Source organism: Abramis brama (assembly GCF_963993115.1).
Source record: "Abramis brama genome assembly, chromosome: 15".
NCBI lineage: Eukaryota > Metazoa > Chordata > Actinopteri > Cypriniformes > Leuciscidae > Abramis > Abramis brama.
The window spans coordinates 21,885,833-21,903,496 of NC_139977.1; the positions used below are offsets into that span (position 1 = coordinate 21,885,833).

The window sequence follows — 17,664 nt, forward strand, 5'->3', positions numbered from 1 at the left end:
TGTATTTATCTTCCTTGTTTACTTCTTTATTCATGTCTAAATGTAATTTGCTTATTGGCTTAGGAAAATCTATACGTAGGCCTAGGCCTACTTCTGAGCATAAAATATGGCCCATTTTTCTATATACTTTAATTATCATGCCCTATTTAGGCTACATAAATAATGAGAATGGTAAGTGTATTTTAATAAGTATTTGGAAAAAATAAACATGGATCCAGTGCCAAATAAGGAGTTTAAATAAAAAATACATAAAAAATTCGGTGACTGTTCACAGTTTTTTTAAAGGCCACATAAATGCGTTCGAATAATTGATTCACAAAACTTGAGTCCTTCAACTCAAGCGGACTACACTGCTTACGATTCACTAAAATCGATCACCACTTTTGAATAAAGGAAACAATATCAAGTCTATAAAACCCGTCAAAACTCCGCGAATCACAACAAAGTGAGAACACTCATTTAAACAGCATACACAAACCCGAACTTGACTGCACATCACATTTTTGACATTATTGATAGGATACTGCTTTCATTCGTAAAGCAACGGATTTGTCTACGGAACATAAATTAAGCCTTTAAATAATAGGGTTATTGGGCTGTTTGTCATATAGGCTAGGCTACAATAAAAGAGCCTGCACATCAACAGCAAATAGAAATGAAAAAAATTTAAACACAAAAAAACATGCCTAGTGCCTACTTACACAACACTTGCGCTCAGGAGTATAGAGTAGCCTAACTTGTTTTTTTGTTTTCTTTGAGCGGCTGCGGACGAATTCTTTGCTCTAACAATATGACGTCACACGCTGCGCGTTTATTTATCTAACATAAATAGTCCTAACAATTTTTAAATAGCCTACTTAAAGTGTTTATTACAAATAAATTACTAAATGCTTAAAATGAATTTAAATGTAAATGAACAAAAAATTTGCGTTACATTTACAATCCTGTGAACCCCAGCACCCTCAATTCCCAACTCATTCTGGAATCAAAGTAGGCCTACATGCGCTGCTGTTTCTGATTTACTAAAAAAAGAGAGGAATATCTGACTAAATGGTCATGTTGTCTGTCTCGCGATATACTGATTCATTTGCGGTGCCGCTGAATAACTATTTTTAGTTCGGTGCTTCGTAAAAGTGTGTTAACGAACCGAACGTCGTAGCCTACCCCTCAAAAAATTAAACCGGTTTTCGGTTACAAGCATTACGGTGTAATTGCACATGAAAAGTTGTTTACGAACCACCTAGAACTTCTAAACAAACACATCAATTCTCTGAATTGAAATAATGGGAACTGCCTGGGAAAGTCCATGAGTCAACGTCACTGTTTCCAAGTGAACTCAAAAACGCAAGAGGGGATATGATAAAAGGTGAGACTTGAACCCAAAGTTTTAACTTAGTAATTGCTGGAACTGCTCCTAAGGTTTGAGAGGGAGAGAAAGCGTTAGACCTACAGAAGAGATAATCAGAATCAGCCCATAATCTACTGCCAATATTTACACACACACACCACATGCCCTTCATATTGACTCTTTTGAAGTGAGCAGGCTAATAAAGCAGTTTGATGATTGAAAGTTGTGCTTAAAGTTGAAAATGAGGCTAAGGGCATTGTGGGTGGATATAGATTTATATGTGGTTTTCGTTAACTGCTGAAATATATAAACAAGTATGAATGTTTTCAATTCAGTTTGGGCACAAGTGAACTCAGCTTAAAATACCGTCCCTTCCATGACTGATGATACTAGGACAATAAGTGTGGCAGTAGCCTAAGATATGTGTTTTGAGTTCTTGAATGCTTTTGGAGATGAGCTCATAGTTATCACTGGGATCTTTTTCTTTCTTTTTGGGAAACAATAGAGTGTTTTTTTCAATTGTGGGACTGAGAAAATAAAAAAAATATATTAACCGAAAAACCCAAGTGCAGCAAATTCATTTTGTTTTACAGATACATTTCACATTTGAAAAGTGAATAAAAGAAGAAAATGAGCTTTTCTCAGCATCATGGACGCAACTTCTGCTAGGTAAAGAGAAATATATTTATTTATTCATGTGTAACCGATAGAATAGCTTTTTAAAAGAGGAGCATAAATGATAAAAAATGTCCATTCCATGTTTTTTTGTCTTTGTTTTTCTTTAAATATTACATAAAATAAATAATTTATTCCAAAGCAGTCAGGTAAAGAATGGAGATATCAAATACAGTGGCTTTTGCATGTTAATAATATTAAGAGTTCTTTACGCTATGGTGCTAGCTTGACTAAATTCGGATGGTAGGAAGCGGGGTCTCCGTCTCGGCCTCTCAGTCTTGCACCTTGAGCAAGTGCTTCCAGTAAGTGTTTGCATAACTTTCAGTCCACTGAGTCACAGAGTTTGAGAGTCTGTTAGAGTGTTTCGTATGAGTTAGTACAGCATAAATAACTGCATCCAAAGGTCACACACACAAATACACACAAGCAATACACTCTGTGAAAGGTCTCTTCAGTTCATTCTGGGAGGTTGCAATGTTCGATTCCTCTCCGTCGGTTTTGGTCCAACCTTTCCTTCGCTAGAAAAGGGTTTGGCATAAAAAATGTCCCACATTTTCCCTGGTGCCAATAACTTAAAAAAATATGTGATAACAGTCTGACTCAGTGAAAAGGTGTTCTCTTAGTTCCTTTACATAGTGCCCTTTTCTCCAAACGGTTCCCTTTTATAGGCCTACTGTCGAAAAATTCCAAGTCTTTCCTCAGTGCAGTTAAATGTTCCCTTTGGTGGGGTTGTAGCTACACGATAGGAATGGGGAGAAAGTGTGTGGCTGTGTTTTTTCTCCGGGTCTTTTTGGCTCTCATCGGCCTCCCGTTGGCGCTCAAGCCCACGAACATGGGCTTCTTCTTGTTCCTCCACTCTGCCGAGGCGTAGGTGTTGTACCTGTTCTCCTCGATCCGCTCTATCAGCTTGCAGTCAATGCCGAAATCCCTCTGAAAGAAGAAGATTTGTGAGTGAGTTCTAGATATTATCTTTGGTCATGTGGTAAAAGTCTATTTTTCAATTTGTTTAGTTATTTAAAATGTAATAATTGGAATGCAAACCATATCAATATTATTGTCCCACTTGTCCGAAATTTTTTTTTTTGAATAAAAAGAATATAATACTGTATATCATGTATTATGTAAGGGATAATGTACATCCAGCCGGTTGTTATCCGCTTTACATCGGGGTCTTCATCACCCTGTCCTTTTTCCGAGCGTAAATAGAAAAAATTGTGGCGTACGTCACTATATTGATCGATACTTCCGCAGTGAGGACAAAGTCCTGAGGCGTAGGCGATTATATTTTAGGACTTTCCCCTTCCTCTCAGCTGATTTCACTTTTGGGAAAACTATTGGCACTATTTTTCCCTGTTTCAGGTAACATTTGCCATTCTCGAGAGCAGATGAATGAAAGGCGATGGGGCTGGAGAGAACTCGGAACAAAGAGGGAGCTGGGGATTGTATGGCTGGATTGTGAATGGAGGAGAACGCATGCATGGAGCAGTATTGGAGGAGAGACTACAGTGTAAGGAAGAGGGCCTTCTCAGCTTACTTTTTCAAAGATAACAGAACTCTTTTGCCCAAGCCGACTTTTGCCGGGGGATTATTTACAGGCAATGAAGTGGAACTGTCCTTTAAAACAACCCCGGGCTTTTTAAGTGCCCCGAGACATGAGAAATAGAGCAGGCTCTCTGACATCAAAGCCTCTGAGAGGGACCCGAGGGCTGACAGATCTTTCTGGAAGCTTGTAAAGAGCTGAATTTCTATAAATAGTTTAGAAATTCTGAATGTTGTTTAAAAATTCCCGATAAGAAGGACGACTTCGGTTTGGACGGGATCGTGAGACGTTATCATTATTTGTTGTAGAGTCCAGTCATTAACTATAATTAAAAGAGAAATGAAGAGAAAATGATGCTCACCGCCCCGTAGACCACCCCTTTCTTGTTAATTGCAAGGTAGTAATTGCTTTGAATCCCCTTGATGGCAACGATGCCCACATCCACAGACTTGATTTCGAGTGTACCTACAAAACAAACATAAACATGTCATTTACATAACGTCCAAATAAAAGCATTGCAGTTTTTAGAGTTTTGGAATTATGTGAATATTTATGGTGCACCGCTGGTATCGCATGAAACATGTAATTGCATAATAACATAGAAAGAAGGCACATTTGTGCTTTGATAGAACAGGTTACAAATATCAACATGCACTGTAAATAGACCTTCTTAAACTTTACCCACAATCCACTTCATAAACCCAATGCTAGAATCAAAAATTCTCCATCTTCCCAGGCAAAATGAATGTACTTATCTTCAAAAGCAGAAAAGTCATATTTTGCTGTCTTTGTTGTTATTGTTTTCAGAGCTGAAAGGCATACTGGCAAAGCTTTGCAGCCATTAGGGATCCAAGTTGTGGTAATCATTATGGTTTTGCTTTTTAAAAGGCAATTATGTAAACCCATAAAGCCATCACGCTTTAGATGGGATTAGTCCCAGACCAAAGCATGTCCTAGTAGCAAACAGGGCTATATGATCCTATGTTGTTTGTGTATGGGGTTAAAAGAGCTTTTGCCTGCAGCTTCTGGCCTTTGACGAACACGAGCTGTTCAGTTTACCTCACTGCTTAAGTGAACTACTAGACATCAAAACCATAAAACCAAGCCTCAAAAGCAAGTAAATAAATAAGCAATAAAAATAATTGAATTTATTAAAGCAATGTAAAAAAATAATTCTAACACTTTATAATAATTATACAGTAATAAAGTACTGTATATTTATAGTTAATGCATAGTTTATATTTTGTTGTCTCTAGATTGTTAATAAGCTATATGGCAAATAGTGAGTTCTTCATTCATTGTCACTGTAATTAACATATGTAATATCACATTAACATTTGATAATGTTTTTTAATGCTTTGTTAACAACACACACGGTATATATATATATGGTCACTTAACCTTATCCCCAAAACTAAACAGTGTTGTCAGTATGCAATGTATGCAAATGTAAATAAATGTACGTGTGGTAGAAAAGATACTGTACATACAAATACTCATGAGATCCCTTTATTAAAATACATCAGTTGGGGTTAGGGGATAGAATATATAGTTTGTACAGTATAAAAATTAGGGCTGCACGATATATCGTTTTAGCATCTATATATCGAGATCGGCCCCCATATATATATATATATATATATAGCTCTATAGTTTTCAACTTTTCAACTAAAATTTATATTTTAAATCAGCTTTATTTCAGTTAACCAAACAATTGTTAGTAGTTTAAAACTGCAAAAAAAAAAAAAAAAAAAACGTGGTCGGTTGCTTTATACACCAGTCAGATGATCTATTGCAGCAATATTGCAGTCAATATATTACATATTTCAGAACTATGTAAAACCCCCTGAGTTTTGTGACGCAGAGGGATTGAACCCACACCTGTGGATCAGGGACACAAGCGCTGTTACAACAGGAGGATTAAGTGGATTTGAAGGCAGTTCTTCGACATGGGCTCAGGTTGCAGTCACCAAGAGAAGATGTAAGGAGACCTCATCTCCTATCCTCTCTCCTCCCTCGCCTCAGGTTCATGAACAAGAGCCACAGAATAAAAGGAGGGGGCTCAGAGATGGGATCACAGACTTGGTAGGATTAAGGGGGAATAATCCATGATCAAAGAGCGATAGAGTGGACAAAAGCAATGGAACGGCTGCCCAAAATGACACGCGCATATACATTTTTACGAGAAATCCCAAGCATATAACAAACATCTGTTATACAGACACATACATTTGTGTGTACACATGAAGACACAGTGTGAGTGATGTCATGTGTGCAAACAACATGTCATGTCTACAGTAAATTTGGTGACTGCTCTTTAAAGCTTTCAATGTCAAAATAAAGCCTGAATCTTCTGGCAGAAAGCACCTGTTTGCTTTCGGCTATTTGATGTGGTTTGTCAAACCAAAACACGCCAATTTTTTTTTTTTTTTTATACGACTACCTCACGCGTTCCAAGAGTGTTTCCCCTGTCTGCATTGAAGCTGAAATGCAGGTCTGCAACAAAGGACTGGATTTACAAAACCAAAACATCTCTGAGGCATCTAAGCAACAGGTCTCGCTTCATGCTTTCTTCTTCCACACCATAAACATTTAAGATCTGCCTTTCTTTCATTTCAGATTTCTGTCAAGTACCAGTTATTTAATGTGAGATTTGACCTAAAAGTACAGAGAAACGTTTTAAGGCCAGCGTCTGAAGCGCAGTAAGCTCGCAAGCACATATTATCTAATCAACATTTTTAAGACATTACCAAGAACAACAGCTGTGCGTGCAACAAGTCTGTTACAGTTTTATTTGGCTCATTAAAGTGCGTCTGCGCAGTCATGTAAGAGTTAAAACTCAGCAAACCTCTACAACAGTCTGTGGTTCTCAAACTTAATCAGATGGTGGACCACTTTAACATTACCGGCAGACCACCTAACACCCAAGTCTGAGGGAAACTTCAAACTACTTAAAAACAATTACCTACAGATTTAAATGGCATACAGATTGTCCTTCGTGTTTAAAATAGCCTATAACTGATAACTATCAGTTACATTATCAAAGTAGCAGAAGCCCATAACAAATTTAAAATAATATAGTTTTTTTTACTATTGTAATTCATTTTGAATTAATTTTGGTGTTTTTTGTCAATTATAAATATTTTATATATTTATTATTTTATTATCAGCTAGTCAACTTGCCGGCCATTATTTTATAATTTTTTTTTTTTTTTACATTTTTATTCCAGCCAGTAAACTCGCCAACCACTTGGAATCCCTCACACAGGACAGTTTGAAAACCGTTGCTCTACAGACAGCAATTCCTTGACTCATAAGAGCGTGATTACTATTAAACAGTTTTCCTGGCACACCCAATGTTTTGTTACATCTATATCATGGTGCTCCGGTATTCTGACAAACACGATTTCACCGCCTGCATTATTCAAAGCACTAGCCAAGACATTCTTTTAAAAAAATGTGAGAGAATTTTCTTTCGTGGTGCAACCTAATCCTCCAAGTATTCTTGTTTTACTCCCCATTAGGGCTCAGATTACAAAGACTTATAAGCCTTAGCGTTTTAACAAGCCCGGCCCCACCTTACCCATACCCGGCCATGTGTCTGTGACATTACACTGCCCGTGGCCCAACGGTGGTCCAGAGAGTCCCACCCGTAGCCTAGCGTGATCTTCCCTCAGTAGACTTGGCTTCTGCCCCAGGCTCTGTAGGTGGCCGCCCCCCTTCCAGCTTAACGGCGTTCAGTGTTTTCTTGGCAGAGTGACAGAACTCAGGTTATCGCATCTTGTGGTAATTACAAAAACCCCGCAGCCTTATATTTGTAGCCTCGTGCAACCTGCATCACTACCAAAGCTTGCAAGAGAGTGAAAGAGACCCCCATCCACTTCAAACATGTTTGAAAACAACAATTTTTATCAGGCAGACGGACCTTTCCCTAGCAGTTTCCAGATTGGATCGTTTCCAGACGTCAAAATAAGAATCATACTTGCACTTGGGAACCCTTAACTGCTTGTCAGCTCTCCACACCGGTGCAAAGTCTGTATAAGTAAAGTCATATATTACACCAGGGTGCTTAATTGTCCTGGGAACCCTGGACTGCCACGCCTCTGATGCGCACATCTTTTCAATTAAACCCCCTTCCACAGACCGTAAAGGAAAAAGGGTCCCCATTAAAAGGCATCTTTGCAGCTGACCCGTCATTGGCTTCTGATGACAGTGACTTGCACCTTTGATCTGGGCTCTGCGGGCCCCTGGTTCCTGGGCTCGGGGAGATCAGTGGACGGGTCTGGGGGGCCGGTCTCATTATCCTACTCTCCTGGTTCTGCTGAAATAGAGTGACTTTGAATGAACTCTGGCCGGGAGGACTGTGAATGTGTTTGTATGTAGACCTTTTGAAGATTTTACAACCTGATCTTACGGGAAAACGTAACTATGTTACAAGGTGGCGATTTCGTATTCATTTGTATTGTGTGAATCGTACAAAAACAGACAATTTATTATTTTATTTTTTTGAAGGAAGCATGAAGGTCAACTCCTCAACCCACCCCTAAACAAACCTGACACTTGGGCGTAAGCAGATCGTACGAAAACGTATGAATGAGATCATATGAATTCAAACGAATTAGCCACCAATTCACAAAAACATAAAATAATTACGAATTGCCATAAGATATGTTGGATTTTGTCACCTTTTTTCATTAGCAGAGTGTGCTGGATTGTATGGAGAAATGCAAAAAAATGTCATGCTAATAGCCACGCATCAGATCAGATGACGATAAACTGATGTTCTCGGTCATGTCTGTGCATCCTCTGTCATGTTAAAAATGAAATCGATGAACCTTGCATATCTGGATTTTCGTTCGTTTTTAAATTAGCCTTTCTGCAGTGCACAAGATCGTTTACAGAAAGCATATGTGGACTCTGCAGACAGACACGACTTTTTGAGAGCTTAAAATCTTTTTGTGATGATTGATGATTTTTTTCCTTCATTTTTTCAGCACCTCATAAACAGGCTTTAGTTGCTGATTTTCCTACTGAAACCTGCTATGCAATGCAAACCTATTGGCAATCCATTCTCCCTCTCATCCAACAGTTATCTTCCGAGAACTCATAGCACGTAACACCACGGCACATCTGCCTCTAAATCTCTCTCTTTAGGGCTCTAGATCTATACCTTGTGCCGAAAAATAATGACCTGCCAAGCCAAGCACACACTACAAGACTGAAGGCAAAAGGAAGGTGAGAGTGGGAAACAGAAGTCAAATATTGTATTTTGGTTTAGAAGTGCAATTGAAAATCTGTGACAGTGCGTAGAAGAAAATGTGAATCTTTAAATGTGCACAGGCAACCTTCAGTCTTGTAGTGTGTGCTTGGCCTAAAGAAAAACATAAAAGGAACACATGACTTGCCACTGACCCGTGACTTGATGTGTGATCCAAATACGGATGATGTGTATTTGACTACATGATAACATTGTTTCCCAGGGGCATACAGTTTGAATGTGCATGTCTTGGTCTGAGCTTAATACACAATAAATAGTTACATGAAGTTATTTCATGTTACGTAATGGGTCAGTAGTGAAAATAGTAGTGCTGTTTTCCTGCTATAAATCTGCTAAAATGTGACTCATTGAAACAGCACATAAAGAATAGAAAGTCAGAAAATGAGTACAATTCTTCTTTCTCTCTTCCAGTTGCATATAGGCTCCATATACTCAGTGCCCCATAATGGGTTGTTTTAAGAATTATTTAGGAGAGGACTGGGATTATTATATGAACTGAGATAAATGATATGTATTCGAATTAATATTATATATATATATAATTCATAATTATTTAGCACAAAATGTGTTTGTTTGTTTAATTTGTTGCACGGTTAGTTCACCCAAAAATGAAAATTCTGTCAGCATCATGCATCATTGATAACCTGTCTGATTTGTGATTCAGACCCATTTTGTGAACTGGAACAACTGATTCATTGAAAAGATCTGATTCAAAATATTTATTTAAAAGGTTTGTTTATGATTTTATGACTTCTGTGACTTCTTTTTTTTGTCACTTTTGCCTCATTCACTTTCATTATTATTATACTGAAACAAGTGGTAAGGATATATATATATATATTCCAGGCCATCAGAGTATATTAAGTATCATGTCTTTCTCCAGGCATTTGTTAACCACCATGTAAACTGCTCAACCAATTTTTGATGACCGACAAATCTGTTCAATGTTTGCACTGCCAAGGCAATGAAACCACTGAAACACTTTGCGCGCTCACAAGCACATGAAACCATGCATGCACCATCCCCAAACACACACATAAGATAACCAAACACCCAAGACGACCTTCTGTGGCTGCAAACAGATTCCAGCCTCCTCCTAGCAGACACCCATCTTAATGGGGACCAAAGCAAGACCACTCAAACTTCCTGCTCACTTTTTTGACTGGCCAGATGCATCTCTGCTCACACTGTCCCTGGTCTCACTTCAGTGCTTTGATGCCCCAACCACCGCCATCTGTTCAAGCACACATCGCTTAGGAATTCCCCTTGGAGCTTGTGAGAAGATCTGTTTGAGGAAAACTTCACCCTGCTTTCAGCTATACATTTGTCCAGTATTGTAGCATGTCAAACACTTAACAGATTAATAGGACACTGAAAGACATTGCAAAGTCCTGTTCCCTCAGCCTTTCCTAGCTAAAGGCTCGATAAATATAAAGAGAACAATGGGCATTTGTACAGTAGATATCTCAGTTATCAAGAGTCCCTGTACCTGGCTTAAAACATGTTACATCTCAGTGTTACACCATAAATTGCTCAATGATCAGTAGTATTGTACTGTGATTGTTTCCTGAAAGTAAAAAAATGTTGTCCCAGCGGTCGACAAGTGTGCTTTTGGTCACTGTCTGTTGGCAATCAGATAGACCATAGCAGAAAAGAGACAGTGGTGTTTCTCCCCAGCACACCCCTTGGCACAAATGGCACTCTGTTTTAGGTAATGGGGTCAAAGGTTAGGCATACATCTGGTCTTCCACTCCTCCAGGTTGAACTTTCAGCATGGGAAAAATGGATGCATTAACTAGATGAAGATGTTGAGCTGCTACTACAGAATTTACACATGTGCTGTAGGTTTAATAGACTTTAACATTTACTTTTATCTAAGTTTACACAGTAAAACTATACAATACAAATTGTGGCACATACATTTTCAATATCATGGTAAAAAATACAGTAAAAACAATGATATTGTAATAAAAAATATTATAATTTAAAATAACTTTTCTATTTTAATATTTTTTTATTACAATATCATTGTTTTAGAACTATATACTCTGAACTATATTAAAATGTACAGTAATTTATGGCAAAGCTGAATTTCCAACATCATCAACAGTCTTTAGTGTCACATGATCCTTCAGAATTCATTCTACTGTAATATGCTGATTCGGTGCTCAAGAAACATTTCTTATTATTATCATCAATGTTGAAAACAGTTGTGTTGCCTAATATTTTCTTTTTTCTAAAGAAAAAAAATCTTACTGACCCCAAACTTTTGAACATTAGTATACAGTAGATGGAAAAAATGTAATGGAACAGTAGACAACTTATAAGGAAACATGTCAAAGTTATCAGCAAGTTGGATTTTTTTTCATCTTGTAGAGATGTCTTGTAAAAACAGCTCTGTTATTTATGAATCAGAAAGGAGAAAGTATATGAAGACATCAAGGTCAAAGAGAATGAAACACTGGCACTAACCTTTTGCACATCAGCTCAATCCTCATAAGTCACTTTTATTACTTGTGTGGTTGGGATTTCCCACGGGAGCTATAAACGGGCACCTTAACCACAGAGAGCACATACACACTTCTGAAGAGTGCCATCCATGTGGTCAGGGCTGGCAACATGTAATTTAAATTTACACATTGCATATGTTCATTTTCACCAGTGAGTCATTTTACAGCTACATTTGAGCTATGAAGCAGGAGCTGACTGAATATACTGATGTCATGATAAACATACAGTACAACATACATGATCACTAACTAGTAAGGTTGCACAATTAATCATTGTGTCAAAATGTTTTGTTTGCAACATGCTTTTTGGAGTGGTTGAGCACTATGACCAAATCACTGTTATTTACATTGTGTGCATTAACCAAGCCTTTTAAATTTGTATATAGGCCTATCAGTATAACTGGACCTACTCGCACCCACTCAGAGCGGGATTTGAATCAGCACGCTAACAAGGGCACTAAAAACGCAGCCGCTAGCGTCAGTCGCAAGTGCGCCTCTTGAGGCCAGGGGAGCGATGTTTTACCTGCACAGCTCTTTACGTTACATGAGGATACTTCAATTCTGATCATGGTGGCAGAATGATGCTGAACAAATATCACCTAATGCTCATAAAGAAGGTTCAGTATTAAAGTGGGTAATTTCGTTTTTTTGTTGTTGTTGGGATTTGCTAGATGCAAATAATATATAAGAGAATGAATCCAGGGGCCTCATTTATAAAATGCTGTGTAGAAACCCTCCTACATTTGGTCCAAGATCATTTCTCAAATGTGCGTATATATGATACAGAGAAAACGAACTTATGCACAAAAAAACGAATGTAGCCAACACAAAAAACTTGCACTCCTCTCTTCCAGATCTGAAATCTATTTCTGCATTATAGGCAACAAATACGGCTACAACATGCATAAGCAATGCTTTTATCGCTTGTTTCTGCTCCTTTTTCTGTCTTTGATCCGGAGTTTCTCTACTCTGTTACGCATAATAGCGCCCCCCCCCCCACCACCACCACCGTATAATAGTGAAAACACGGAAAGCTAGAAAACTCTGTCAATGACAGGGAAAGAGTTAACTAGCATCAACTAGCATGCAGTTATCTGGTTACTGTTCCTGATGAAGCATTTAACATCACACCAGCCTCAGCGAGAGGTCCTCTGAAGTCATAACAACAATGCAGTGCAACACTACCCAGCAGGCCAGTGTCCCTGCACTCTAGTTTCTGAGAAACACTTGGCAGAATACGCTTATTCGTCTTTCTCTCTCATTAAAATGACAAAACAGCTTTTATATGAGGTAAACCGACAGAAGCTGATTGAATGTAGGCGGAAAGACAGGTTATGAGCGTTAACTATCATTTAGCAAACAAGCTATTTAATCCAGTAAGAGGTTTGTTGTTGAGCTGCTTTGTATGCATGTGGCTGAACCTTAACACCTGAATTAAAACTAGCAATTTATATAAATGTTCTATCATGAAGAAAAACAAGAGTACCACTCTGAGCAAAGCTAATGGAGTTTGGCCTGGAAACACCTCATTAGACCAGCAATAATCTGTATTCTTAATTGAGCCCTATTAGATTAAACTGCCCCCAAATGAAGTGAGACATATAATGACCGCTGGCCTGACCCTTGTTTGATCTGCTGCCCAAGAGCTGACACGATGATTTGAAAGACCCCTGCACTTTAGACCTTAAGATTCAACCAGTAGTTGAACTCTGATCGAACACATCCCCTCAATCAAAGCTGTCAAGGCCTAATGATCCTCATTAACAATTTCCTCCGGCCATGCCAATGCCGCTGAACTACAACACCAGAGGTTTTGCACTTGCGTTGATTCTGACGTTTTCTTCAGCACGAGGACCGTGTGATAAACACAAAACAATTGCGCAGAGGAAAGAGACGGCAAACAAGATCAAAACAGGAAAAGAAAGATTCAACTCGGGTCGGTCCTTGTGAGAGCTTTTGCATCACAGTGAGCTTGTTGTTAGGCTCGCTCAATACACCGAGGACAGCTCCGAGTTCCAGCACGGGGTGCCATTTCCAAAAATGTCTTGGGGGAGACACAATGTGACAAAAGTGATACTGAGCTGATGGATTCTGAAAGAAAATCAAACAATATGGGTGGGATAGGATTTCAAGCTGCACATAGACAGGTCTTTTGTGGACTTGAAAACTAAAGAAGGCTGGACTTGAGAACCTCAAACATGGACAAAGAGACTCTCTGACTGGGAGTTTGAATCTGGGAAATGTAACAATCTATCATACTTAGGCTCTCTGCAAATATTTTTCCACATCAAATATGCAAAACAAATATTGGCCCTCTCATAAAATACGGGCTTTTGATTTACTGCGAGTATTTACGGTGGTGTAAATGTAAATTTCACATCAAGATGTGACATTTTATATGTGCATTGCTGGTAAATAGACTCTATTAATGTCTCATTAAAACTGCAGAATTTGGTAAACAAAATAGGTAACATGTTATACTTCTTATATTCTGTAACTCTGGTTGAAGTTATGCTCATGCAGAAAAAATACTTACTTTCAACAGAATGCAAAGTGTGCTTTTCATAAACATTGAATGTTGAAGTATAAAATATATATTTTTTAAAACGAGTTTGACAGGCACAGATATATTGTGCACAGACTTTTCCCTCTTCGTAAAGTTTAGCTCTATTCAAACACCGGGCCTTCAAACACAAAGATTATTGTCGACATGACGTCAGACTATATACAATAACATGCCGTGCTGTTCATGGGAATATTCTTTTTGTTAACTTGAGAGAAATATTACACCACAAAGGGACTGGTTCCTTTTAAAATGCCAGTGGCTCCAACTGGAGTAAAATCATTTGAGGATGTTTTGATGTTTCAAGTGCATGATGATACATAACATAGCAAGCCACTCATTTCTGCCCTTTTTACGGGCATTTGCGGCAACAACAATGGTCTCTGATTACAGAATAAATCAAGCAAACAAGCCTGTTGTAAACGCCGCGCACTAACATTGCACTGCGCCGCTGTTTTAAAGCGAGGGACACGGGGAGCACTGCTGCTACCTTGTGGGCACCAGAGGCCCTTCAAATTCAATTACAGCGTCCGCAAAAAAATGCAGGGAAAGCAGAGGGATGGAAGAGGTCCAATCTGTTTTGGAGAAATGATCCATTCACCAACAAGTGGTTCCCCTTTGCTATGCCTCCCGCAGACATTCCAGGCCATATCCACACTTCAGATATATCAGCACTGAAACGAGATGTGAATCCCGACCAGTGCATCTGGCCGGAACATTATTACCAGTATGTTTCATGCCTAAGGGTCACTGTGGGAGCTAACGAGGACAGTGCAATTTTCACATGTGGTAAGCAAGTGGCAAGAATTTTTGTACAGAGATCACTGGCATAGGTATTAGTACAAAATCATGTAATGTATTATGTATTATGTTTAATTTAAATAAATAGCTGGCAATCATATCATATAATTATAATTATGTTCAAAAATATAATCATGTGAGTGTTCAACATCTACAACACTGGACATCTAACACTGTCCAGCTTTCTGGACAAACTCTTTGATGGTAGTTGAAAGCTTTCCAAAACTCTTCAAGCTTGGGCTTGGATTTATTAAGAGACTTTCTGTGCAACACATTTAAGAGGCATTTCAGCTAATTGAAATACCCACAGCCATGTCTTGCGGAGTTCCAGCACACCCTTGTCTAAAAAAGCCAAGCAGCACGCACATGGGACCCATATGTCAAAGCTTTTTTTATTAGTGGCAATGTGTGCGCAACCTACTAACGAAAAAGTGCAGTGGGAGTTTTCGGAGTGTGGTGGCCAGGTGCTTCAAGCTCCTTGCCGGGTGTCTGGACATGCCACAAACAGTGAAATGAAGTTGAAATTCTACTGATTATTTAAAGATTATTTATGATTGAACGTGATTACACTTTTAACACAGAAAAAAGTATAAAACAGCCTGACATAAGCTTTAAATGAATAAAAAGCCATTTATTGCAGCAACAAGGGAGTTACTGGAGCACTAATAAAGATAACTGATGTACTGCGTGATGTTCAGGAGTAACTTCCAAAATTTTACATATTTTACAGAATAAAGACTACCCTGTTATTTTCAAATTGGTTCCAGGAAACTGGCTATGAATAAATCTGGGCACTGAAACCTAAGGTCCAACATTAGGGCTGACTACCTCTTAGCAACGCATGCGAAGCCCAGCTCCACGCACAGCAGCTCGCGCCCACCAACATCAAGTAAGGTTTATATTATGTGCTGGATGTTTGACTCCGAAATCAAAGGAGGCAGGAAATAAACAGTGACATTTCTTCTATGGGACCCACATGTGAAAAGAAAGAGGAGAAAAATGGTCATTACTTACTGTACGGATCATCCTTGCTTTTGGTGCCATTGACTTTTCCGTTCTTATCGATCCTGAGAAAGAACTTCTGGTAGGAGAAGAGTTTCCTCTTGCGCACATCCCCCGTGAGGTGGTTGTAGCTGCGCACATGCCGCCCCACCACGGCAGACGACGAGGAGTTGGCGCCCCTCGGGGCGCGTACGGCCCTGTGGGAGTCATGGCAGGCCACAGGCAAAGCCGAACACAGGAGCAGGAGCAGCAGCGGCAGGGAAAGGCAGGACAGACGGAACCAGGCTGAGGCACCCTTAGTCACTTTCCATTTGCACATTGTCTTGGAGCTCGGAAGACTGGGAAGAGCCTCACAGAAAGGTACATGCTGAAGAACTGGACGGGAGAAAGGGTGATACCAGGAGGTGCAGCCCCGTGAAACGTCCGTGGCGGTTGCGTCTGCTTGTGCTGCTCAGGCTGGATCCGGTTCCCCTTGTGTCCAGAAGGAATGTGTCAACATCCATAACTCAAAACACCTCCGTGGGGAACTGCTTCACCTCCTCCTGCTCTCCCACGTACAATCCACTGAAGAACCCCTGTCGGACGGGGAAAAACAAGGACAGCAAGAGACAACGAAAATGTTCTGGAGAAGAACGGCAAAACGGCCCGAATGCAACAGACCAGCGAATCTGTTCTTGATGAAACGAGAGGAATCCACAGTAGGAAAAAAAGTGTAATCCCTGCTGTGTCCAGCTCTCTCAATGTCCCTCTGATTTAGAGTGTGTTTCCTTTCTGCTCACCACTGAAGTGCTGAGAGGATCCTGAGGTGGAGCAGACTGAGCTCTGACACTCCTCTCACCTTATTTATTTGGTTCAGGGCCCCAGATGTAATCTCTTTTAGCTAATAGGGAGACTGTGAAAGCAGTCGGCTTTGAAGATCCACGTGTGCGCGTGCATGTTTTGCTTGTATGTGTGCGTCAGAATGAGAGGCGACGAGGGGCATTTTTCCTCGCCCCTCTCCTATCTGTCTCACTCTGTTTCTCCCAATTGCCTCACCCACTCTCAGTGTCTCCCTCTCTCTTACTGCCCCTCCCACCCCGTTCCCTCCCATCTGGGCTGGGAGCCCCATGCATCGGCCCGTACAGGTCTCCTCCGGCAAACTGCTGCAGCCCCCCCCCCCCCGTGGCATGTGAGCCGTATCAGAGACACCTGGAGCTGATTGCTGCTTTTACCTCATTTACCGCCATCCTCATCAGTCTTCTCTCCTACATTACAAAAAAAAAAACAAGACTCGGATGTACCTGCACTGTTTGTACCTTGAATACACTTTTGGAAACTTTTATAGTGATATAAAAGTCTTAGCCATTGAACTACATTTAAAAAGGGCATTTCCTACAATAAAATGAGACATCAATGCTGTTGTGGGACAGAACTCACCCTGAAAACAATCTTTATTTCAAATCTGGTTTGTGTGTGGTTTAATTTCCTTTTCATATTGCCCAACAGAATCCGTATCTCCGCTTATTCTCCTCTTGTTCGACATCCCTTGCTGTTTTTCTGTGGAAAAACCAAGCCAGATTCAACTTCTGCCAAGTAGATATCATTTATATCATATTTGGGCACAACTTCAGTCTTAAATTCCAACCTGTAGCGCAGCTGAGAACCAAGTCAGTTAGTACTTTAACTAAACAAGGTGTGAGAAGATCTTTAAGGGATTATGTGTGTTTCTAGACATTTCTGTGAGGGGGAATTTAATTGAAATTCTCATGTTGCATAATCATCTCACATTCATTCCAGGCTTATATTGTGCCAAAAGATCTGTTGGAGTCGCAAAGAAGCAAGGAAGACAACCACTAACCGGGGGGAGACGTTTACTCATTACAGGTGGGGGGAAGGGCTGCAAAAAAAAAGAGAGAAAAGAAACACGTGTTAGTACAACTAAACTGTGCCTAGTGCATTTGAAAGCAT

General features: G+C 39.7%; 1 protein-coding gene across 1 annotated transcript; it reads right to left on the reverse strand.

Annotated features, from left to right (window-relative positions):
- Window positions 1-2,013: 2,013 nt before the first annotated feature.
- fgf10a (fibroblast growth factor 10a) lies at window positions 2,014-16,742 on the reverse strand. Its single transcript, XM_084137619.1, has 3 exons — window positions 15,730-16,742; window positions 3,925-4,028; window positions 2,014-2,953 (listed from the first exon to the last, which is right to left on the reverse strand). Exons 1-3 carry the CDS (start codon window positions 16,034-16,036, stop codon window positions 2,759-2,761), a joined length of 606 nt encoding a protein of 201 aa, XP_083993745.1. The 5' UTR covers window positions 16,037-16,742; the 3' UTR covers window positions 2,014-2,758.
- Between the last annotated feature and the right edge of the window lie 922 nt (window positions 16,743-17,664).

Excerpts from the sequence above, each read along its gene's own strand:
- fgf10a (XM_084137619.1), bottom strand. The coding sequence starts at position 16,036 with ATGTGCAAATGGAAAGTGACTAAGGGTGCCTCAGCCTGGTTCCGTCTG. Across the intron at positions 4,029-15,729 it reads AAGCAAGGATGATCCGTACA|GTACACTCGAAATCAAGTCT; the intron begins GTAAGTAATGAC and ends TTTGTTTTGTAG. Across the intron at positions 2,954-3,924 it reads AAGGGGTGGTCTACGGGGCG|AGGGATTTCGGCATTGACTG; the intron begins GTGAGCATCATT and ends TTCTTCTTTCAG.